General features: G+C 42.0%; 1 protein-coding gene across 2 annotated transcripts in view; it reads left to right on the top strand.

Moving 5' to 3' along the window:
- LOC135487047 (zinc finger ZZ-type and EF-hand domain-containing protein 1-like) overlaps window positions 1-23,072 on the top strand; it is a 30,543-nt gene extending 7,471 nt beyond the window's left edge. The window contains exons 15-60 of one of the 2 annotated variants that reach the window (XM_064770360.1): window positions 131-235; window positions 603-744; window positions 1,089-1,241; window positions 1,419-1,578; window positions 1,934-2,127; window positions 2,468-2,732; window positions 3,114-3,224; window positions 3,402-3,657; window positions 3,831-3,958; window positions 5,331-5,459; window positions 5,958-6,130; window positions 6,462-6,624; window positions 7,609-7,720; window positions 8,012-8,148; window positions 8,387-8,475; window positions 8,609-8,730; window positions 8,998-9,147; window positions 9,326-9,399; window positions 9,834-9,926; window positions 10,137-10,219; window positions 10,705-10,813; window positions 11,099-11,280; window positions 11,680-11,810; window positions 12,032-12,177; window positions 12,881-13,077; window positions 13,230-13,343; window positions 13,459-13,502; window positions 13,772-13,981; window positions 14,267-14,450; window positions 14,702-14,902; window positions 15,176-15,293; window positions 15,486-15,671; window positions 15,885-15,996; window positions 16,350-16,546; window positions 16,755-16,934; window positions 17,187-17,284; window positions 17,614-17,688; window positions 17,929-18,009; window positions 18,302-18,409; window positions 18,789-19,149; window positions 19,411-19,607; window positions 19,853-19,968; window positions 20,112-20,256; window positions 20,606-20,722; window positions 21,097-21,256; window positions 21,586-23,072. In XM_064770360.1, coding sequence (XP_064626430.1) covers window positions 131-235; window positions 603-744; window positions 1,089-1,241; window positions 1,419-1,578; window positions 1,934-2,127; window positions 2,468-2,732; window positions 3,114-3,224; window positions 3,402-3,657; window positions 3,831-3,958; window positions 5,331-5,459; window positions 5,958-6,130; window positions 6,462-6,624; window positions 7,609-7,720; window positions 8,012-8,148; window positions 8,387-8,475; window positions 8,609-8,730; window positions 8,998-9,147; window positions 9,326-9,399; window positions 9,834-9,926; window positions 10,137-10,219; window positions 10,705-10,813; window positions 11,099-11,280; window positions 11,680-11,810; window positions 12,032-12,177; window positions 12,881-13,077; window positions 13,230-13,343; window positions 13,459-13,502; window positions 13,772-13,981; window positions 14,267-14,450; window positions 14,702-14,902; window positions 15,176-15,293; window positions 15,486-15,671; window positions 15,885-15,996; window positions 16,350-16,546; window positions 16,755-16,934; window positions 17,187-17,284; window positions 17,614-17,688; window positions 17,929-18,009; window positions 18,302-18,409; window positions 18,789-19,149; window positions 19,411-19,607; window positions 19,853-19,968; window positions 20,112-20,256; window positions 20,606-20,722; window positions 21,097-21,256; window positions 21,586-21,852 — 6,875 coding nt within the window. In that variant the 3' untranslated portion in view covers window positions 21,853-23,072. The remainder of the gene's footprint in view (window positions 1-130; window positions 236-602; window positions 745-1,088; window positions 1,242-1,418; window positions 1,579-1,933; window positions 2,128-2,467; window positions 2,733-3,113; window positions 3,225-3,401; window positions 3,658-3,830; window positions 3,959-5,330; window positions 5,460-5,957; window positions 6,131-6,461; window positions 6,625-7,608; window positions 7,721-8,011; window positions 8,149-8,386; window positions 8,476-8,608; window positions 8,731-8,997; window positions 9,148-9,325; window positions 9,400-9,833; window positions 9,927-10,136; window positions 10,220-10,704; window positions 10,814-11,098; window positions 11,281-11,679; window positions 11,811-12,031; window positions 12,178-12,880; window positions 13,078-13,229; window positions 13,344-13,458; window positions 13,503-13,771; window positions 13,982-14,266; window positions 14,451-14,701; window positions 14,903-15,175; window positions 15,294-15,485; window positions 15,672-15,884; window positions 15,997-16,349; window positions 16,547-16,754; window positions 16,935-17,186; window positions 17,285-17,613; window positions 17,689-17,928; window positions 18,010-18,301; window positions 18,410-18,788; window positions 19,150-19,410; window positions 19,608-19,852; window positions 19,969-20,111; window positions 20,257-20,605; window positions 20,723-21,096; window positions 21,257-21,585) is intronic. The other variant, XM_064770369.1, reaches the window with a different exon arrangement.

The raw sequence follows: 23,072 nt of genomic DNA, 5'->3' as shown, positions 1-23,072 counted from the left end.
TTTGACGTCGACCTGGATGTGGACCGATTTTCTTAATTCAATTCCAAGTGTCCTGTACTCAAATTACAACTTCGCAATATGTTAGAAAATCATTGAGAGTAATTTCGTTTTGTTATGTTCCCTTTTGTAGCCAGTCAACTGACGATGATCTCGCTTGGCTCTGATGGTGGTACCAAGAATGAGTCAAACCCGCCTAGTCTCGTCTTATCAGGAAATTGGATGGCTCCCACAAACTGTAAGTCAACATTTTCTCCTGGATGCTGAACTTTTGAGTTGGCAAGCAAAAAAATCGAAGCGGAATCGGAGGTCTTTTAGAACATGTCGATTTAACCAGATTAGTTCCCGTATCAAAAGGATTGAAAGCGATACTTTGTTTTGAAATTCTCTTTCTACATTGGGCTATCCACAGAAAAGGGGCAGTTATAGAGCAAGTACAAACTGAACCACGTGCTGTGAAGTTTCAGGGCTTAGGGACTTTCGAATAGGCATGATGTTTCTCAAGTGTTTGTGATGTGTTTGAAAATGTCTTCCATTTTGTGTCCTGTTGTGTAAAGCAGTGGCTTTTGCTCCATCTTCGATTTAATTTTGCTTGTTATTTCCAGTTTACCAGACCAAGGAAGGTAAAACCAAGGTGAACATGTTCTTCAAGGGTCAAAATGACATCCAGGTTGTCAGGGTGCAAATCAAGGTGGAAAAGGGGTCAAGAGGGCCTAAATCGGGCATGATTTTCGTCTACAGGGACTTGTAAGTACAGTGGAATCTCCCTTAGTGGAAACCTCTATATTAAGGACAACATCTCTATTAAGGACACTAGTTTTGGTCTCAAATTGGTTGTTTCCATTTAATTTGACCTCTCTTATCATAACATCTCTCTATTAAGGACAGCTCTTGGCAGTCCGAAAGTGTTCTTAATAGAGAGGTTCTACTGTATGTGCATGTCTTATGACCAGGACCTACCTTCGAAGTGAGTGCAGTAACTATGATCATTAAGAATGAGTTGCATAGTCATGTAAAAAACATGATTGAGTCTTCCACGACTGTTTCATTTTAAAAAGTATCCTTGACGGATCTCCCTGTCATTTTTTCAGAGAGGATTTTGACCTCGATAAACATGTCGAGAGGTTTTCTTCCTACGATAATTGGAAAATCACCGACCACAACAAGGCTGTTGCAGCAGCCAGGGCTTCTGGCCAGAGGAAACCTGATGACCCTGTGGCCTTCTTTGTGCTGGAGGATGACTGGTAGGTTCAAGTTCCTCTGTTGATGATTGGTTTAAAAGTAATGGCCAGGATAAGTCTGCATTTTTTTGGGATTCAAGGATTAAAACTTAGATCTTTCAGAAAATATCATTGAATTATCTTTAGTTCTCACTGTTGTTTGGGTAATCAAAGTTACATTTTATCTCCAACATTTTCTAGGGATGAAATCGAGATCGTCCTTGACCACTTTCCTGTTGGCCAGAATGTACTGATCAAATTCTTAGAACCACGTCAGTCCACTGCCGACCACCTTGGAATCATTGGTGTCAAGTTCTATGGATTCTTGAGGAAGGACCACCAGTCAGTGGAGTTTGATCAGGTAAGTTCCTATGTTGCGTGATTTTCTTTATAAAGAGCGTTAGTCTCCAACATCTGAAAAGAGCTGTATACATGTATATCAAACGATAGAACTAAAACTGCTTATCTACGTACATGTGCCATGCAAGAGAGCCTGAACAGTTTGAATAAGGTCCTACCCTAGTCTTGTATTGCTCGTTGAACCGGTGTAAATTTCGATTGATGCTGGCGTACAGAGCCTTGAGTTTGGCAGTCGACGGGTTTTACTTTCTGTGTGGAATCGCAGGGAACACTGTGTGAGTTGTTACTTATCCTCAGTGAAATTGCACAAACTTTTTTCCTTTTTCGGGTATCACTTACCTCTTACTTCAATCCAGGATAAACCTGTTGAAGATGATGACCTCACGAGTCAGGAGATCGTCCAGAGGACACTACTCTTCCTGAAAGACATAGCTTCAGAGCAGCCCGCCTCCAAACGAGGCGTCTTCAACAAGAAGCAGTGGCTGGACATGAATAAGTTGACTATGGATGCTGTTTGGCAACTCTACAGGAGCTACATTAACACATACAGGTGAGATAGTTGTCCTGGAACCAGAGGAATTGTAAAATACGAGAAGAGTTCTATCAATTGCCAAAATTTGCAGTATCTGCCTCAAATCACTCTGCCTGGAACCTTCTTGTTTCTTTTACTGTTGTGCCGGGGCGATGCTGATGGCTCAGGCAAGTGCTGCGACCACCTCCCTCCAGTAGCCTCTGCAGTGTGTTCTATAAAACTATGATTCCCATCTGGTGTTGATTTATGATCCTCCTATCGTATTGTGTATTTGTCAAATAAGAATAAGATGCCATAATGATTGATTTATTAGTTACATGATTTCATTGATTAATTTGATCCCCTTTCATTCCACCAGTGATGATCTGAAAACCCAGTGCCTGATCCTACAGCTCTTGCACGCCCTACTACCACACATTGTGACCACCAAACAGGACGAGAAAGTCCAAGCCGGCTCATTCTTCCAACACCTCTGCCAGTTACTGGATAAAGATCCTGGGGACAAGGTAGCGGCCGTCCTGATGCCGACTGTGAAGCAGGTGATGGTGGACGGCGTGTCGATCTTCTTCCCCGACAAGGAGGCGCGCAGGAAGGAACTATTTGGAATGATCGATAACATTTCAGTAAGTTTTTTTTAGATTTGATGGGGCTTCTTCACTTTGATGTTCAGTGTAATGTGCATTTTGCAGGACTAGAATAATTCCATGGTGTCTTGTCTAGAGAAGGCAAGGGAATGTCCCAGTTATGATGTATATCTACAATTGTTGTGCATCAGGCTCCTGCCTTCCATGTAAACTGTTTTGGGTGATTTGTATTTAAACGTAGAGAGTATAGTGGGTCAAACTCTATCACATATTGGAGGGATCCAACTGGGAATTAGGCCAAAGACCTCAGTGGTGACACACCCTGTTATCTTTATATCTACTTCGCTACCTCCATGGCATAATGCATATCATTTGTTAGTATAATGTGGTTTTATTTCTTGATAAATCGTTGTGTTTCAGGGCTCTGTGGACACCCCACCGTCAGTCCAGCTGATCTTCCAGTCACTCTGCCAATTCTACAGTTCTGTGGACCCAACTGGACTTCTAGATCTTCCAAAAACATTGGAGCCAGTAAGTATAACTCTTCCCAATCTTGTTGATGCAAAATTACACCAAAAATGCTTTGGCCTACACACCTTTATATTGAACCTATTTCGTTTCAAATGATACAAGGGTCATGAAGGCCTCCTGCCTCAGCCATCAGAGATTATCCATGATGTTCCCTAAAGCATTTTTTGTCCTTTGCAGGAGTTTGATCCGGATCCTTTCCTGACAGTCATGGAGACTCTGTGCGGCGTCGTTCTCCGAGAATTCAAATCGTTCCTCGACATGACGGAGATGACCGAGCAGGCGTTGCATCTGCTTAGTCTCGTCTGCTCCCTTCAGACCAGTCTGCTGTCCTGGTGCCACCGACAGATGACGACGACATGTAGCGAGGATAAAGAAAACCAGGAGGAAGTTCGGGATAAGAATAAGAAGATTGTTGAACCACTGGTCATGCGATGTAAGTCGAAAAATGTGGAAGTTTTGTTTCAGGGTTGATTTATTTCACCTCCTTTCTCACATTCTGGATTACGCTTTGATCTGATTTGCTGAAGCTATTGGCAGTAGGTAATTGTGATAAAACGATATGTCAACATTCTCTCATTGTTGTGTTCTGCTTTGCCCTTATGCCAGATTCCCGAATGGTGATGTCTAAGGCATGTGAAGGACTTGACCTGCTCAGCAAACTGGAGGAAAAAGACTTAACCAACTGTATTGAGAAAATGGAGAAATCATTCTTGAGCACAACCTACAGGCAGCTGGTAAGATTCATGGCTTCCATTCCTGACAAGGATACATTGTATTGTTTGTAACCTTTGTCAAGTCACTTTACTAAATGACGTAGTGGCGCAATGAATGGACAGGGGATGCAGTCACGTGTTCCTTTTCTGGGCTCATTAGGAAGTTGTTTTCAACCGGGAAAAAAACCGCCTGGGCATCGCAATTAAACCAATAAGTAGTACCGTATTTTGCTGCGTATAAGGCGCAACTTTTTGACCCAAGAAAGCCCTAAAATCGGGGGGTGCGCGTTATACGAAGGTGCGTGTTATCTATGGCCTAGCCCTAGGAAGCCACCGAATGATCACAAGATTTTTTCCATCAACTCATTTCTTTTGACGGCTTTTTTGGCTCGCAACCAAGTCGGCGCATTTTTATATTTTTGCACGAAAGAAAAATCGGGAATATCGATGCACTTTGCATAGTTCACCGATGCTAACTCGCCTGTTCTGTACCCAATACATATTAGTATCCTCATTATCATTTCAGTTACTTCTATAAATGTTTTTGAGGGTCCTTAGCGGCAATATTCAGAGCGTAGATGCGAGATAAATCCAAATCGATAAATCAGCTGATCGTGTGCCGCCATGATTTAACATCAAAGCGAGGCTTTGTTTGGTCTATTGTCCTTGATTGATGCAAAGTACCGTTTAATTACCTACCATAAACAAGGCATTGTTAAGGTGCTAATTGTCTATTGTGAATAATGGGATACTGTTTATGTGCTATTATGTGCTGATTAAACATCCATAACTTTATGTTTGGAAAATTTGACTTCTATATTCTGTCGACCTGTGATACAGCCCCCATACCGCCAACCACGTGTCAACACACGAAATTGTAGTTGAGCACAACACAGTTTTTCTCTCAATGAGAAAAGCTTTATCGGTTATATCCAGTACGAGCAAGACTACCGCTGTAGTGAGATAAGAAAGAGGAACGCAGTACAAATGTATCGGCTTTATTAGCAACTAGTATACAAGTATGTGATGCAGGGTCGGAGGTGTGTATGACCACTTTCCCTCTTCATTGTTACAACAGTCCTTTTCAACTAAAAAAGAAATAGGAAGTTCAATTTAAAAACCGGCAAAAATTGTTTATGGCCCAGTATACCCGGTACATTGTGTATACCTGTAGTATGTAAAATGTACTGCGTGTTATACGTAGGTGCGCCTTATGTCTGGATTTTGTCTACGGACTCAATGGGTGCGCTTTATACCCCGGTGCGTTTTATACGCAGCAAAATACGGTATGTGCTGCCTGTGCAGTCAAAAATGTAGTGAACAGAATAGTCTTATTGAACAAAACTCTTCAAATGTATGAAACATTACATCCATATAATGTGTTCTGTTCCAGATTCTACTCCTGTCCTCCCTCAGTAAACTCTTCGACTCACCTTCCTCTGTTCGCTTGGTCCGATCTCTGCTCTTGGTTGCTGAAGAAGTGAAGAAAGTGGCTGGAAAGGCCCCAGCGTTCTTTGAGCAGGTAAGTTCATTTGACTTGTCCCGTTAGTCATTGGTGATGAAAGCCGCTTTTTTCAAACTCTGCTACACGTCATATCTAAAATTCATAGCCCCAGAGAGCAAAGGGGAATCCACGAATACTTGCCAGCCAGCTAGCATCATCATCATCATCATCATATCATTACCGGCGTCGTAACCCTATTGGATTTTTGCCGGAGGTATGGAGTCCACTATAGGCTACTGTCCACCTACATGTGGGATCTTTTACTTGCCCTGGCATAGACACTCAGGTACAAGGGACCACGGCATTTAGTCTCATCCGACAGACCCTCGAGTATTTCATACGTTAATGTACGTGTTGTGAAGAGCCAGGAATTTTAGTTCCTTGAACCCGGGCCCTATTTGCGTGGTAGCCAGCAGTGTTAACCACTAGGCTATGAGGCTCCTGAGCCCTGTCTTGTGCATCCAATGTCAACTCGTGTCACGTCTTGTGAAGTGCCTGATTGTTCTTCGGTTTCAGGTGAACAACAAAGACTTGGAGAGCCTGAACACCCAAGAGGTCGTGTTGCGAACGTGGAACATCGAGTCGCCTCATAACTACCACAACAACCAGCATTCACTTCAGGTGTTCTATTGTCCTGGCGCCACAAAGTTCAATGTCGAGTTCGACGCAAGATGTGAAACTGAGAAAAGGTGAGGACAATGTCAATATAAGTAGTTTCTGCATCTGTGGTACAGTGGACCCTCCCTTAGCATACACCCTCTCTTTTAAAGGCATCATCTCCATCCCTGCTTTTAGTACCGTCACAAGGGGATGTTGAACAATGGGGTGACTTTGAAGACCCGGCTACAGATGTTTCTCTTCACAAAAATTCTTTCCGGGGGGTTTCCAAAATTACCCCAGTGTTCAAGGTCCCCCAATGTGACTGTGACTTTCTTTGGTCAAGTGGTGTTGAATCTCAAGACTTTATTCAAACTTTAAGAAGTTCTAAAGAAAATGATCACAAGTGATATCGTCTTTCAGGTATGATTACCTCGAGTTCACTGACGCGAGAGGTTATAAAGTGCAATACGATCAGAAGGTCGGCTCAGAAAAGTGGCCCAAGACGATCAAATTCCGAGGCCCGTATCTGCAATTCTTGTTTCACTCGGATGGCAGCAGTACAGAATGGGGCTACAAGTTCACAGTAAGTTTGACTGCCTGCAGAATGATTATTGATTTTCCTACTTTAGATACAGGGTGTTTCAAAATTAAAATCAATACGTAATAGTGTACAAGCAAACAGCAGTATTTTCACTGCTCATGGAGGCTGCCATTTACATTGTGTGACGTCACAAGCTTCTATGTTATGCCATAACGACCTCTGTTGCAGCAATGTGCATCCTTTTCAACAATCTGACCTTCAGCGACTGTGTGACATCTTTCTTGGATCGCGTTCTGACGGAATTTTCGCCAACAAGGCCGATGTATGTTTTTGGTAATAAGACGTTTTTCCCTTGAACAGGCTGATGTATGTTTTTGGTAATAAGACGTTTTTCCCTTGAACAGGCTGATGTATGTTTTTGGTAATAAGACGTTTTTCCCTTGAACAGGCTGATGTATGTTTTTGGTAATAAGACGTTTTTGTCTTGAACAGGCCGATGTATGTTTTTGGTAATAAGACGTTTTTCCCTTGAACAGGCTGATGTATGTTTTTGGTAATAAGACGTTTTTCCCTTGAACAGGCTGATGTATGTTTTTGGTAATAAGACGTTTTTGTCTTGAACAGGCCGATGTATGTTTTTGGTAATAAGACGTTTTTGTCTTGAACATGCCGATGTATGTTTTTGGTAATAAGACGTTTTTGTCTTGAACAGGCCGATGTATGTTTTTGGTAATAAGACGTTTTTGTCTTGAACAGGCCGATGTATGTTTTTGGTAATAAGACGTTTTTCCCTTGAACAGGCTGATGTATGTTTTTGGTAATAAGACGTTTTTGTCTTGAACAGGCCGATGTATGTTTTTGGTAATAAGACGTTTTTCCCTTGAACAAGCCGATGTATGTTTTTGGTAATAAGACGTTTTTCCCTTGAACAGCTGATTTAAATGCCCGATTTCTTTAATGTAGCAATATATTGGCTCAGAAATTAATCAGTTTTCATTTTGTTTAACAACTAGCATCTCTCTTCAGGTTCAAGCCAAGGGTTGTCCTGATCTGCCCCTGACCTGGATCTATGACCTTCAGCTTGGAACGTCTAAACTGATGGGTCAGATGTGTAGTGAGACTCTCAACAGTAAGAAAGGTACATATTTGCTAAAATTTGAGCAAATTTTTCGTTATCTGAAAAAAAATATTATTCATAATTTGGCAATAATAATACATAAACTCCAAATTTTCGTCTCTCTTCACTTTGCGATTCATAATAAGTTCCTTTAAAAAAAGTCACAATTTTAAATTTGGCATTTTATGATGATTATGACAAAGCAGTCACCTAGCTGTAGTCATGCACACGCTCACACATGTCACTAGACACAGGACAGTGGTGAAAAGATGGCTCAAAATAATGGTAAGTTCCACTCTTTTCTGTTTTCAGTTCTCCCAAAGGAAGACCCGCTACAAGAAGACAAAGAGACAAAAGATGTGTCGTTCCTGAGGAGCGACCTGTGGACAGCCTTGTTCAGGGGCGGCTACAGAATTGGCAAGCTTCAAAGGTCGTTGTCAGGAAAATTGGTAAGTAGAGATATATTAGTCTGGTCCAAACCCACAATTTTGCTGCAGATTCTCAAGTATTTCAGTGGAGTTGGATTACAAATATATTTCACAAACCTATGGCATTGCCAACAGTTTTGAACTTCCCATCAAACCATATCAGTCTATTGACAAAGGCCATCAAAATACTTCAGGGATGAATCTAACTCTTGCTTGTGATACAACGTTATCTCTACACGTCCCATTTTCTTTTTTGCAGGGAGCCCTTGACAATGATTCCTTTGTTCACAAATTCCTTTGGGAGGTCCTCAACCAAGAAGGAGACTTGGCTAAAGGCTTGCTGCAGAAGTAAGTAGTCAAGTGAATTTGGAAAAATCAGCTGCATTTCCATCGTACATGACATTAGCAACATTATTGCAAAAAAATTCACTTTATTCCTCCCCTCCTCTCTTACATCTAGTCGCACCATTTTACTTTCCAGGTGTCAGGAGCATTGTCACAGCCATCATGCTGGCGGAGAGTCACTCGATTCCGTCGTGATAGGTATCTTTGCTGCCTTGCTGTGGCATACACAAGCGCTCAGAGAGGACCTTGAAAAGTATGGTAGGTACACTAGAACCTCTCTATTAAGGACACCCTTGGGACTGACAGATGCTGTCCTTAAGAGGGAGGTATCCTGTTTACAGGGTCAAAATTGATGTAAATGACTTATTCGGGAACAAAATCGGTGTCCTTGTGTGTGAGTGTCCTTTGCCTTACAAGAACAGGGACATTGTACCTCTAGAGCTGAATGGGCATATCAGGCCCAAGCTCATCCTGGACTCTGCAGGTGCTGGTTTTCAAGTACATGTAACTTCATTTGTCTTCCAGTGAATTCTGAGGGAGAGACCCCCCTTACAGAGGGTGTCTTTCAGGCCTACACAGCTGCTGAATCTGTGCGGAATTTCATGCTTGATCTCAGACAGAGGAAGAAGCTGGCTGCTGAGAAGGAGAATGTTAGCGAAGAAGTCACAGATTATGGTAAGTCAAACATGTATTTGGGATTGATGGGTTTTGTTTTATTGTTTAGTGCTCATACTTATAGCGCTGCCAACAAAATGCCAAATATCTACTAATTCTTGGTATAATTCATTAGGCATTGTATTGTAGGAGTGTTTTAGAATGAAAATGTTATGTCGATCGTTTGATTTCATTGCAGTTCAGCAGTTTAGGGAGAAGGCAGAATACTTGCTCAGCTTTGCTGGATTGACGAAAATACAACCGAAAACGGAGGTGAGAATGGCCTTTTCTTGTGGCTTGGGTTCGATAGAAAATAAACACTGACATAGTGCAGTACATATATGTTTACAATCTGGCAGTCTACTCAACAGCGATTCAGTATGTACATTGTATTTTCATTCGTGTTCAATTTCAAATTTTTGAACAGATGGAGCAGGCCTTTTAGTACATGTATGCATCATTGGGTGATATGAATAAAGACTAGCAAATGCTTTTATCTAAAACTCCATGTACATTTACACTGGGCCTTTCTGTACAAAACTGAAGTAAAAGCAATTGCTATACTTTATTCATATCACCCATTGGCCTGAAATATATGAGGACAATTTTTTCCGAGGCAATTCGAAGTCAGATGTCTTTCTGCAAGAGTAATGGAAGAAACTGCACAAATTTCACATTCCCTTCAGATTGTTTATTCTTTTTTGTAGCTACGAGTGAGGACAATGAAATCTTTCAAGAGATCGTCCATCAACAGGAGAATGTCAGCTACCCTGCTTGAAAGGCAACAGAGTCTGGTACATGTAAGTTGCTTTTGAAGTGAACTCAAAATGATCCAAAACTGTTTGTGATATTTGAGAGATAAAGCCTTGGAAAGTGAAAGTATTGAAGAAATGATGACAATCTCCAATTTTCACGAAAAAAGGGTTTCGAGCGTCCTGCGTTGTAGTAAGGTTTCAACGCATTGTGATATTCTCTAGTGTATAAAAATGACGTCTTAATAACTGTTTCAGTATGAGAATCCAGTGAATGAGAAGTATCCATCGTTCCGACTTGTGCTCGACTTCATCAAGGATCCATCAATAGGAAAAGACAAGTGAGTGAAATTAGTGCTCATTTCTCAATTATTGTCTGGTCACTATAGGCTTTTCCAGATGTAAATGTCCAAGGTAGCAAGCGAAAACAGAACGGAAAAACTTCACAGGCAAACAGTCTATGAAAGCGCAGCCTACATGTAAGACACATCCCCTTCATGCCTAGGACTAGGAGGCACATGTGACTGCAAATCATCTGCCTCCACCCTCTTCAGTTGGCTGCCAATCTGTAGATGTTTCCCCAGCAGGTCAGACCAAACTGCTTCATATCCTACTCGTACGGCACCAGGTCTCTTGAGGATCCCCTTGATTTCATCTACCTCCACCCTCGTCAGTTGGCTGCCTGTCCCCAGGTCAGACCAAGCTGCTACTTTCCTAGAGTACGGCACCATGTCTCTTCCCAGCAGCTGTCCGTATGAGTGCAGTCCTTGGGAGTGTTCTTTTGCATATCTTCCTCTCATACTCATTGGAAAGTATAACGTTTCAGGGTGCATGCTCTCCTACAGCAGCGGTCCTGCCATGCCCAGTCTGTTGCCGACGTGTACGGACTCGCCTCAGAGTACATCAAGATGACTGCAGACCCTCACATATTCCAGGTCAGGACTTCTATTTCTGCTTTCACTCTCTTGAGAATTTTGTTGTTTGCCACTATGAGGCTGGGCACCAGTTAGAGTTATCTTCTGCAAATAATTAGATTAATTTTGATTTACCCTTCTTCGAATTGAGCATTTACATGTAACAGCTCTCTGTATAGCCAAAATTTGGCGGTGACCGCTTTGAAAAAAACGCCCCGTTTGATTGATTATCTAAACTGATTATCAAAAGAGTAACCTGTAGTGGTTATGGACAAGTTCCCATAAAAACTGATTGATTGATTTCAGATCCCGTCAGTGATGTTCCTGAAGGAAATGCTAAGGAATCAAAACAACTTTGCCAAGCACTACGCTGATGGCATTGAAGGCTCTGGCCTTGAACTTGAGGCGAAAGTGAGGAGCTCGTACTACACACTCCTGAAGGGGCTGATAGAGGCCATGGGTCAGTTTGATAGGCCAAACTCCACAGTGTAAGTCAGACTTTAGTTACATAACACAGAAGTATAACTACCCTTTAGTGCCCTTTGTTGCCTTGATAGTTTCGCAGAAGAAATTTGATTATGTCTGTAAAGTCATAAAAATGATTGATGATTTTGCTTAGGAACCATGTGAATGTACAATGTATGATGCGACAGTTCTGATATTTATCAGTGTGTACAAGCCTACAATGCTAAAGCTGCAGATCATTGATCTTATTCTTTTGTTGTGCAGGAAATTCCTATGCCACTGGGGCATGTTTTTGTATCAGCTGTACACAGTTGGCAATAAAAATTTTTAAAAAGAGTGTGTGGCCATTTGACGCCTCCTGTCTGTATAGCAGTGTATGCTTGTGAAGCGCTTGTCCACAATTCGATTGTTCACAATTGCAGTGGTGAAGTAGCTGCATTTGACTACATCAGAGCGTGTCTTCTCCACTTCCTTGACGTGAACTGGCAGCCCTATGATTACACGTTCTTATTGGAAACCAAGATACCATATCTTTTTATGAATATTGCAAAAGGTAAGATTCCCTCACTTGTCATTGTTCTCCCCTTATTGGTGGGGTTTTATCACCGCTCAGGCAACGAAGCTCTTTGGGTCTGTGGCGGGACTGTCTTGGCCAGCTGATAACAGAAAACGGACTGGCTGTCTAGCATCTCCAAAAAAGAACTGCCAGATTTCATATCACCAAATATTTGGTGGTTTGCACTATAAAGTAAATGATTTGTATTTCTTCACCAGGAAGTGTTGCTACTCGCAGCCGTGGATCCGGGGACTATAAAGAAGAAGACGAGCTCAAGGACTATGAGCGCAACATGAAATGGTTTGAAAAATGCAAGGAAGACTTCAATACGTGGCATGATGACTGTGCAAAGGCGGACAAAAAGGTAAGAGACATTTTTAATACCCAATAGCATTCCGCGAAGATGACGTCACTGCAGCTGCTGCCCTCTATTTCCCCATCGCTGAATTACAGGCAATGTCGGACAAAATGCGGTTTCGTAATGGATTCAGGCTTTCTAACTTGGGCAGTTAGATTCAATCTGGCACATGTCCGAGTGTTGGAAATACTACATAATTGTTCTGAATATTTCTCTCTCTGACTCTATGGTATCATTCATGCTAAAAGCAATGCAGGGTCAAAGATAATTGACTTTGAAATAAGCTCAAATGCGTAGAAATAAGTGTCGATGTCCGACTGTCACGTGACTAAAACGACATCAATATCTTATGCAAATGACCTTGTGAGCTATAAATAGTAACTTCGCGGGATGCTATTAGTGCTGAGGGTCACATCCTATCATAGCCACTGGTTGTAGTGAAGTTTAAGGTATTAAAGGAAGTACAATTATAGCTTTTTAGAGTGTGTACTGCCAGTTGTTTTCTACAATTGACCACATCTGTTCAAGGTCAATCAGTTTTATAGGTTGCAGGTGCTGCCACCAGAGAGACCCGTGGTCAAAATTGGAAACGGAGGAGCTTAAAGCTGACAGGTCAAATATTCATTCCCGATTGCTAGGTGTTCACTGAATAGACTGAGCATGGAAAATAAAACCATTATAAAATGATGTCAACCTTCCTACTTTACAGGCACTGCATATGTTTATAGCAAGATTCTGTGATTTGATTGATGTGGAGATAGGCTGTGATGGGTGTCACGTGACACTGCCTGGCCGGAGGTACCGGTGTCTGCAGTGTCCTGATGTTGATCTCTGTGCTACGTGTTTCGCCGGTGGTGTGAGTCCTGTTGGTGATCACAATGATGATCATGAGATGGTGCACCTCATGTAAGTACAATGAAAAAGCAAAAGTCTGACATTGAGAGTTAAAAGCATCAGGCAATGTCATGGTTAATGGACGAGATGTTTAGAAGTCTCACATAGCTGTTCAACCCGAATGCACCATGGCAAACTCACCTCATCCTAATTCTTACTTCCAGGTTCAAATGTGATGCGTGTGGGGCCTTCATTGTTGGTCAGAGGGTTCACTGCGATGTCTGTGATGATTTTGATCTCTGCCTTGGTTGCCAGGTGAAGGGGAACCTCCCCTCAGGGTGAGTCATGTCTACTCTTAATGGAACCTCCCTTAGCATACATCCCTCTATTAGGGACACCCTCTCTATAAAGGACACACTCACTGTCACTGATTGTCTTCATTTTATTTTCCAGGCATACTGCAGAGCATTCTGTGACTAAATTCCCCATGGTTACATGTAAGTTCTGATTATAAAAATACAGCATTATCGACCTAAATTTTTCGTTTATTCACATCCGAGCCTCCACAAACAGAGCAAGTTTCCCACAGTTCTCATTAATACAACCTTAGATTAATTTATAATAATTGATGTCAGTTTCCCTAGATTGATAGTTTGTATAAATATAATGTGGCATGGATTCCAAAGCAAGGGTGAGGGTGGGGAATGCCCATGTGGTGCAGACTGTGTGTGAATTCGTAGACTTGTATTTTCTCCAATATTTTCAGTAACCACAAGCAAAAAATGTGATTCGACCCTCCAAGCCTACATTCACCAACACGTTTGGCTCCTGTTCACCTCTCTGACGTTGAACATGGCCAACATCGTGTACACCCAGCCTCCAGCGCTTGATGCCGACTATCAGGACACTGCATCACAGATACATGACATGTGTACCACACTGGTCACGAGTTGTCTGGAGCAAGTACCTTTGAGTGGTAAGATTTATCGTCTCGGTGAGACAGTATCGGAGCTGTGGTTTGTAATGTCTATGCCAGGGCAAGTAAAAGACCCCACGGGGCCCACAGACCCCACTGTAGTCCATAGCGGACTCGCTCTTCTATGCACACAGGCCAACGCTTTTGACCTTATGAACGGATAACTTATAACTGATGTACTTTAGCTTTTTACTAAATTTTGAAATACTTGTCTTTATTAATTCTTGTTGATACATTTAGCACTGAGAGTTTTGAGAAATGCTGATGATAAATCTTATATTCTAGATCAACTTCTCCACGAGGACAGTCTGGTTGAAGATCCTGAGAAGGCCGGCAAAATGGAAATCGCCTTTGCTCTTCACGCTCAAGAGAGGATCATGGGATTGCTTGGGGCGATGATTTCAGCCGAACATGTGCCATTCTCATTCCACACTGAGAAGTTCCTTACGCTTCTGTTCATGGTGGCAAAGTAAGTATCTAGACTGACTAGCTAAAAATGTATGGCAGAATGGCTTTGTACATATACAATGTAAAGTCTGAGCTGAAAAATACAGGATTCCAATTTCCATTTTAATGCTTCACCTTCTTTATAATCATTTATAAAGTCAACAGTTGACTTCAGCTCCCTTTTCTAACTCCATAGTAAGGCTGTTAGGTCCATCATTGTAGATATCAAGTCAATTTTTTGGGAAATGTTCAGTTTTGGTGCAAATATTTCAGGGGTGAGAGTGGACACGAGGTGAACACCCAGCACCTCGCAATGGGCCTCTTGCGCCATCTCCTGCAGAGGGTCACGACCACTTGCAAGGTATGCGACATCGCAGTCTCTGAGGCGACTGGTCGACCACTGGAAGAAGGTAAAAAAGAGGGCTGGCATACCATCAAATACCTGTTCGACTTTGGGGCAAAATGCTTAGAAAGGTAAGACATATTTTGACAAATATATTTCAGGCAAGCTTATCTTATATACTTTTGTATCTGGCATAGGCTCTGGGTCCAAAAAGTCTCAGTTTTACATCTGTTTCAAAGGCAAAGCATCAAATTAAGGTGAGGTGCTTGCCCAAAGTTACAAGTGATGTGTCATTAATTGATATCGAACCCAAAATATTTGGTGTATGACTCAGAATCCTTTACCATGAGATCGTGCCGACCCTCCACTTCTCATCTCATTTCCTGTCTCTTTCTCAAATCCAGGAGCAGTATAGAATGGGCGTACTCAGTCTCCTCCATCCTGCAGGGTCTGTTCAACTCATCGGCCTGGCGAGAAGTGCTCATGGATCATGTCAAGAGCAGTATTCTAGGATTAACTGATGTAAGATTTATTCTGATCTTCGTTAAATTGTGTGTTCCCCTTGAAGAAGTGTGCGGTTAGGCTACACCAGGGTAATACTGTGGCCCGCCAACGAAAGTCGGTGATATTCTCTGAGATATCTATACTTAGGCATTACAATTTGTCATAATTTGAAATAAAATCTTTAATGTCTTTCAATCTTTTCTTCCTCAGACCCAAGAATTATCATCAATATTTGCACTGATCGTCGTTGCTGGATTCCCGGATGTCCTCTCGGTCGGCACGAATGTCAAATACACCTTACCTGGCCACGAATCAAAGAACGGAGTGGTACTCAAACACTTTCCTGAGAAGAGGACGTCATTGGTTGTTGATAAGGCCACAAGGAGGCGACACTTGGTAAACTTGTCTTCTGTGTCTTCTTAGTGTTTGTTTGGTGCCACTACTGTTGGGCACCGTGTGAGGTTAATGGCCTTGCGACTCTTGTCATTGGCTGGAGAGGAGAACTAAATTTTGCAGAAAATTCTTCAAAATTCAATTGAAATATCATTATGTGGCAGGTCAAATTGAATAATAAAGTGCTGTTATTTTTGTTGTCGTTTCTAACTTCAGGTGGCAGATGACTTGGTTGATGTTTTCATGCCCGATCTTGAGATTCCAGACCTGCAGCATACTGCGTCTCTCATTGAAATCATCAAGAACATCACAGGAAAGCTGAAGCAAGGTACAAGGCATTCATTTTTTCATCCCTGCCGTGATCACAAAATGTAGTGTCCCACCCCTGGGCAGCCAATGTCATAGTTGACCAGCTTGAGTTGACATCATGAAAGAGCATTGGTTAGGATAATCTACATGTACAAGTAGTGTTGGGTAACACTATCTTTGGAGATGTCATAGTTGACCAGCTTTAGTTGACATCATGAAAGAGCATTCGTTAGGATGATCTACATGTACAAGTAGTGTTGGGTAACACTATCTTTGGGTGAATGTGATCGCGTCACATTCCAGAGTTCAACTATTACTTTGGCCAGAACAATATGAAAAACACTACTCTTATGTACTGAAATATTTTTCCAGATGATATCTCCAAAGTAGGCGTTGAGAGTCTATGGGTGCTTGGCTTGTCGCTTAAAGCCCTGATCAAGAGCGGTGTACCCGACAAGATGACCGCACAAGACAACCCAATGTACGCGATGGACTTTGTTCAGTGCATCGTGCACCTAGCGAGCAGAGGAACAGACTTTGAGAAGCTATGGCTTCTAAAGGACATGGAGGTAATGCATCTATTGACCTAATTGTTCAAAACTAGTTCAGGCACTGACTGAGCGTTATCTTCAATTAGGCATTCAATTTCACCTTTTTGTGGAGTGTACAGGGTAGTAACGAAAAAAGGTGAATCTCAGCTTTTCCCATTTTATCATTGTGCATTCAACAGTAGTAATCATACTCAGTTTTGCTACATTTTTGTCACTAAAATTCCAGGTGTTGTCCCTGATGCTCTATACAGGTGACAAGCAGCAACGCCCAGCCCATCCAACGGAGAAGATCCGCACCGTTAGTACTAAATCAGAGCCGGAGTTAAAGAACCTGGCAGCGAACATCAGTAACGATGCAGAGAGTTCTGCAAAGGAGACGATTGAATTGTTAAGTGGGTATGCGCAGGTATGTGTACAAGTATTTAACTCATTACTAGAATAGTCATGAGTGAATTGGGACTGACTGGGAAATGAACCTGGGACAGGCGCTGATCGTTTCACTGTGCCACTCCGACAGCCCTTGCGCGGTGTGACTAGATGAAGGTTCTGTTTGATAAGTAGCACTTCAGACATTGAGCAGAGAGCCCCTGATGCGGTGGGCAAACGTTTACTTTGTCATCACTGTTGTGCTTGTTTATTTTGTGTTTTTATCTCGCAGGTCCTGCAGGCCACATTGAACCCTCTGGCAGCCATCATGGATGAAAACCAGACCCCAGCGACTGACATCCTGAGAGAGCTCGCAAGGAAAGAACTTGGGTAGGGAATGATCCAACCTGACCCTCATGGTCTTATGCTCCTGTAAAATGTAAAATATAAGAACATAACATTGGATTCCAGTTTATGGTGGTGGTCTACATTGGTCCATTTCAAGCACACTTAGATATACTGCGGCCTTTGTGTGACAGTACTCAGGTTGCAAGTAACACATATGAGTTCCTATCCCAGCCAAACTATGATACGGCTATGCATGCTTGGTCAAATTTCCATTACCAAATCTTCATTTCTCTAATTCACTTTCCCCAAGCAGCTAATTAGAAATATAAAGCCTTGAGAGGATTTTCTCTATTCTCTCTCTGTCGTTTTAGCACGAATCAGAATCCCCGAGAAGGGTTGGTTCTGCCTGAGGAGATTCAGTCAGCTCTCAGCAGGACCATGAGTCTGTAAGTTACATTTCAAGTTTTACATTTTCAAGTTTTACTATAATCAAATGCATGGGTGGTTGGCGGTGTTACAGTATGCTTCAAATTGCATGTTCTTGGTCTGTAGCCCAATTTACATGTAGTCGTTAACAGTGCTTGCTCCCAGGTCAGTTCAATCCCGGCGAGAACCCAGGATTGTATTTTTGGATTGACAGGCGTGGGCGTGGCTTTCAAGGAACTAAAACATCTGGCTCTTTACAGTCCTTCCAATGAGACTTCAAACCGAGGTTCCTTGTACATGTATCTGGTGTCTATGCCAGGGCAAGCAGAAGACCCCACCAAGTGAGAAACTTGTGTAGCTTGGAATCTACCCCTTTTTTTGAAAAACGTTTTAAATGAATTGAAAGCAATACGAAAATTTTCTCAGCATCTATATTAAGCACGCTATAGAATACAATTTTACATAAAATTTACGATAAGCATTCCTCTGCTCTGGCTACACCATTAATTTGTTCAATCTATTTTTGGGTCAAGTTCAGATCGGCCTGAGTAGACATGTAGTTGGTCACCATTCGTAATCTTTATCTATCTTCCGAACCTATCATGTCTTAACAAAAGATCTTGATTCCTTCAGTATGAGTAAGCTGCGTAACCCCGAGACACCGAGTTCAATAGAGGCAGACAAGACGGTGGACACAGGGATACAGCTGTCTAGCAAAGTACCTCAGGTCAAGGAACAATCGTAAGTTACCTCGTTCACTACTGTGCCCAGTATTTACCAGATCCTATGGCGTACTATTGGCCCGCTGTAATCCGTACTGCAAAATGTTTCTATCATTCTCCACAGTCCCTATAAGTTTTTGGTTGGTTGCTTAAAAAAAACCGGGATGGCAGCACTGCCCTCAATTCGATGAAGACCCTATCCCTGGGATTGGGTAATGCTGGCTGTTTGACATTGATGCTTTCCGTAAGCCAAGTTACATTCCAGGCTGCCCTGTATATACCGAATGTGGGGCAGGGGTACGGTTCACTGCCAAAACCCTGTGGTAGTGAGTTACACTTTGTTGCTTTAGAGAGCTCAGTGCTGACACCATTCATTGACCCTGCTGTACCATTTTCAGAATGCCTGAGGTTTTAGAAGCTGTAGAAGAACCATGCGAGAAGAGTCAGAATCTTGTCGCGACCCCAGACAATGACGTGAAAAAAGACGTTGAGAAAAAGCGCAAGCAGAAAAGTGCCGATCTTTTGAAGAAAGCTTTCGAAGCTCAGGGGAAATCTTCTAACAGAGATTACCTGATGAAGGTGAATCTGGCGATCGCCATTCTCTATTCACGTGAGGTTTTGATTCGTCTGCTCGCTGATTGGCCGGCTGAAGGAGACCATGTGATCACCGCTCAGCTGCTGGGATGCAGTGACAGCTCGCAGATTCCGTGCGTGATTGACATGTTGAACCGATCGGAGAGCAAGGACACTATAAATAAGGTAATTTGTCAGTGATTGTACAATGAAGCATGTGGTTTTTAACCTCATGTGCCTTCTGAACTCATGTGCCGTTATGCACTTCTGGCTTGCTGTGTGATTATTAGGGACACTGCTCAATGCAAGAGATCTGAAGTGAACATGATAGGGCCTACCTATGATAGCTTTGAAGTAAAATACCTAAAATAATTTTGGAAGTAAAGTACATTTGTGTTCCGAGTCATATGATACCTTAACTAAAACTTGTCTTTGTTACCTATTCAGTTGGTTCACAACCTTGTGAAGAGTTGCGATACGAGTTGTTTGGTTGCCATAGCAATGACAGGATGTCACTTCCTGGAGGAGTTGAGCCTGATGTCCGTCAACAAGGAGTCTGAACATCCGTACACGAACGACTTGAGCTTTACGGACAAGGTGTACATTCCTGGTGCTGCATTCCTGTCTGTCAAATTTGATAAAAGGTGAGGGACCTTCTGATAAACATACGCCCAAAAAGATTTCAAATTCACAAAGGTCATGTTGGATTGTATATTTGATATCATCTGCCTTGAATTTCACTAAGTCTGTTTTCGTTAGCAATGGACATGGTAATAAAGTGTGCCATAGTCTTGCACCACGGTGCACTGAGGTGCTCAAGTTGCAATTGAGCGCTTCACAAGTCAAGGCCTACTATTGCGTAACTGAGACACACTTTTCTCCTTCTCAGGTGCGTTTCAGAAGAAACATGTGATGAGCTTGTGATGGCCACAAACGATGACTACTCTCAAGATAAGAAGACATTCAGCGGTGCTAAAGATAGATGGGTCGACTTTGAGGTACCAGGTAAGCTGATTAAAGGGAAATTATCATGAGTCTCAACTTCTTATTACAAGGAGAAATTACATTGTAACAGTATAAGAGCTCATTGTCGAACACCTCATTTTCATAGTGGATTTCATCTCCTGTCTGTTAATTCGATTTTACAGGCGACACCCTCTACTACAAGTTCACCACCGACTGCAGCAATACGGACTGGGGCTACAAGTTCATTGTGTCGGGAGGAAAGACTGGTCGCTTCGATACAGGTCACATGATCCTCAATTCAATACTCTCTGCTCCGAACAAAACTAGGTGAGAACACCCATGTGTCTTTTGGATTCAGTGATTTGTTTCATTTTTCGTTCTTTTTGGTTTATGGATCATGATTTGAAGGGTCAGTTCTCGACCAATAATGGCCAGCCTGAAGAAAATTGGGCCCTAAGTAGCCATTTGGGACGAAATTTCTGCTTGTAACTTTCCCGGTCGTTTAAAATGCTTACTACAGTAATAAAGAGCAGTGCAGCTCTGAACTACTTACTCTTAATCTTAACCAATACCACCTAACTGTGCTTAGGTACAAGCTGCCAAAGTCTCATCTTGTTGAAGTCTATGATTGCTCCTCCTTTGCTCGAAATCTCAAATGGTTTTGACTTCATTCTAGGTTGTTACCCCTGGACGAGTTGTGGTCCTCCCTGATTCAAGTCGTGTGTAAGCAGACTGGAGCTCACCGCCTCAAGATTGTACAGCTGCTTCTTCATATCCTCAACTCACAATGCCGGTAAGGGTGAATACTAATGGTGAACAATTCATCTGAAGTGCCTTGCCAATGAGCAATCTTTATCGCAGTGACATGCAATTATAATTGCAGCAATGTGCGTCTGCTGGTGAAGTCTTTGCTTGAATGGTTATAACCCAGTAAGAACTACATGTACTACATGTACATGTAGGACTATTTTGAGAAAATATACAGTTGAGCAAAACATAGGTGTGACGATTGGTAGCTTTTCAGAATAGTGTCCCGCCCTTGATGTGCAAGTGCATTTCGGCATGTGTGGTAATTTCACAGGGTTCAATATGTGAGCGTGCATGGTGCCAAAGTTGTATGCTCCACTATACCCTAGCACAAGTTTGTACGAATATTTCGCATTCCAGGCGCGATGATTGCTCCCCGCTTGTGATTGATGTCTGTCTCCTGCAACCCCTGTGGCAGCTGTACACCAAGATGTCATCTCATCTCGAACCGGGCACAATCACATCGCCGCTCGTCCGAGCTCTCACGGAGCTGTTCTTTGTGGCAGAGAACTTAGCTTTGGTAAGTGAAACATCTGGCTTTTTGAATTGTACATGTACATGAACTCATCAAGCCAACTACAGTGAGCCGTGATACTGATAATTTGATGTATCAACATACTCCTTAAACTTGAAGTAGTCTTGGGTCCATATCTCAATCAATCTGCAAGCAATTGACACATGTCGTACACTTCAAAGGATTTTGTGCACAATTAGCCCATGCCAGTAACTCATTATCTATCTTTGACCCAAAGGACCTGGGTCAAAGTGGGTCACGCATTGCATGTATCTACATGTAACAACAAAAAGATGTGTTCTGCTTTTATACATGAATGAACTTTCTTACTTTAGGTGAATGGCATCGCAGATCGATACGCCGCATCGCTGAAGACAAAGGAGGAATGGAGAGCCATTCTCCTGGAGGGCGTCATGAATGTAGCAGCTTTCGGTGCCGGTATCAATTACGCTAACATCGCTACCGACTCGATCAGGGCGAGGGATGCCAAAAGCCCCGAGCCAAAGAAAAGCAAAGAAGATGGAAAGAAGTCGTCTGATGCGAAGAAAAGTTCAGATGTTAAAAAGAAATCTAACAAGGAAAATGAGAAAAAGGATGAATGAATCTTGCGTTCGTCTGTTTTGGACTTTCTGGTTCCTTGGTTTCTGTGTCTGTTTGCGTTATTATGTGATAAATCAAACAAACGATTTACCCAATTTCCAACTGTTTTGGTCGGAAAAAAATTTGGCATTGTTTACTTTGCAAGTTGGGGGAGCATAAAGTGTCCTGCATGTAACCAAGTCAGGTTTGGAGTGTTTAAAGGATTATTATTCCCTGTGTCCTTGGGCAACACACCTTGCTTCTCTCTCCCAAGGTGTACATGTACAATGGGCTGTGAGCAGCAAAAATCGCTTGGAAATTGGGTTTTTCTGTCGACTGTGATCAAAACAATAATGTGCTGATACTAAAGTGGTATTCAAAAAATAAAGGGGCTATTTTTACCGTACCGTTACAATAAGAATCTAGAGAATTTTAAGAATTAACTGAGGATTAGTGGGTTAGGATTAAGGCTCACAAGTAATACTAAAGTGGTATTCAAAGAATAAAGGGGCTATTTTTACCGTACCGTTACAATAAGAATCTAGAGAATTTTAAGAATTAACTGAGGATTAGTGGGTTAGGATTAAGGCACACAAGTAAAAATTACTGCTGTATGAGTAGCTACTGAAGAGACTGCTGTAAAGATACCCACAGCCTTTAATAAATTCTCTCCCCATTGAGTGAATGGGGATATACCCGATTGTGTGAATTACTTATACATGCACAAGGTGAAATGACTTGCAATGTCTAAAGTTATTATAGAAAAGCTAAGGACAAATCTCCAAAGATACATGTATTTGTCCTTCATCAAGTCGTATACATAAGTTATGTGCCATTAAATCGTGTCCGTGTAAATGTCTGAGGAACTTTATATGTACATGAACTGTGTACATGGATGAACTTATGTACATGTACATGTGGATATTTCTTTTGACAATTGTTGTAGGTTTCATGAGACTGACCTAACAAGATATTTGGCATGCCAGCCTTTTACATGATTCCTCACTGGATGTGATAATGATTTGGTTTGATAAAGTTACTATTACATGTATTACCCTGTCTTGTATCAACAAACGGTTTCTAGTGCTTCAGGCATTCATTCTCGCTGTTGGTTGCCTCCTGATGTAATCATACCACATTTTTCCTTCTTCGTTAATGATAATTAGTGTGACAGTGTTATGATTATGATTACATGTGTAAATGTATAACAAATAATGAAGGAAAGTGAAAAATAAAGAAACAT

Source organism: Lineus longissimus, chromosome 1 (genome assembly GCF_910592395.1).
Source record: "Lineus longissimus chromosome 1, tnLinLong1.2, whole genome shotgun sequence".
Classification (NCBI taxonomy): Eukaryota; Metazoa; Nemertea; class Pilidiophora; order Heteronemertea; family Lineidae; genus Lineus; species Lineus longissimus.
This window is presented reverse-complemented; position numbering and strand designations above follow the sequence as displayed.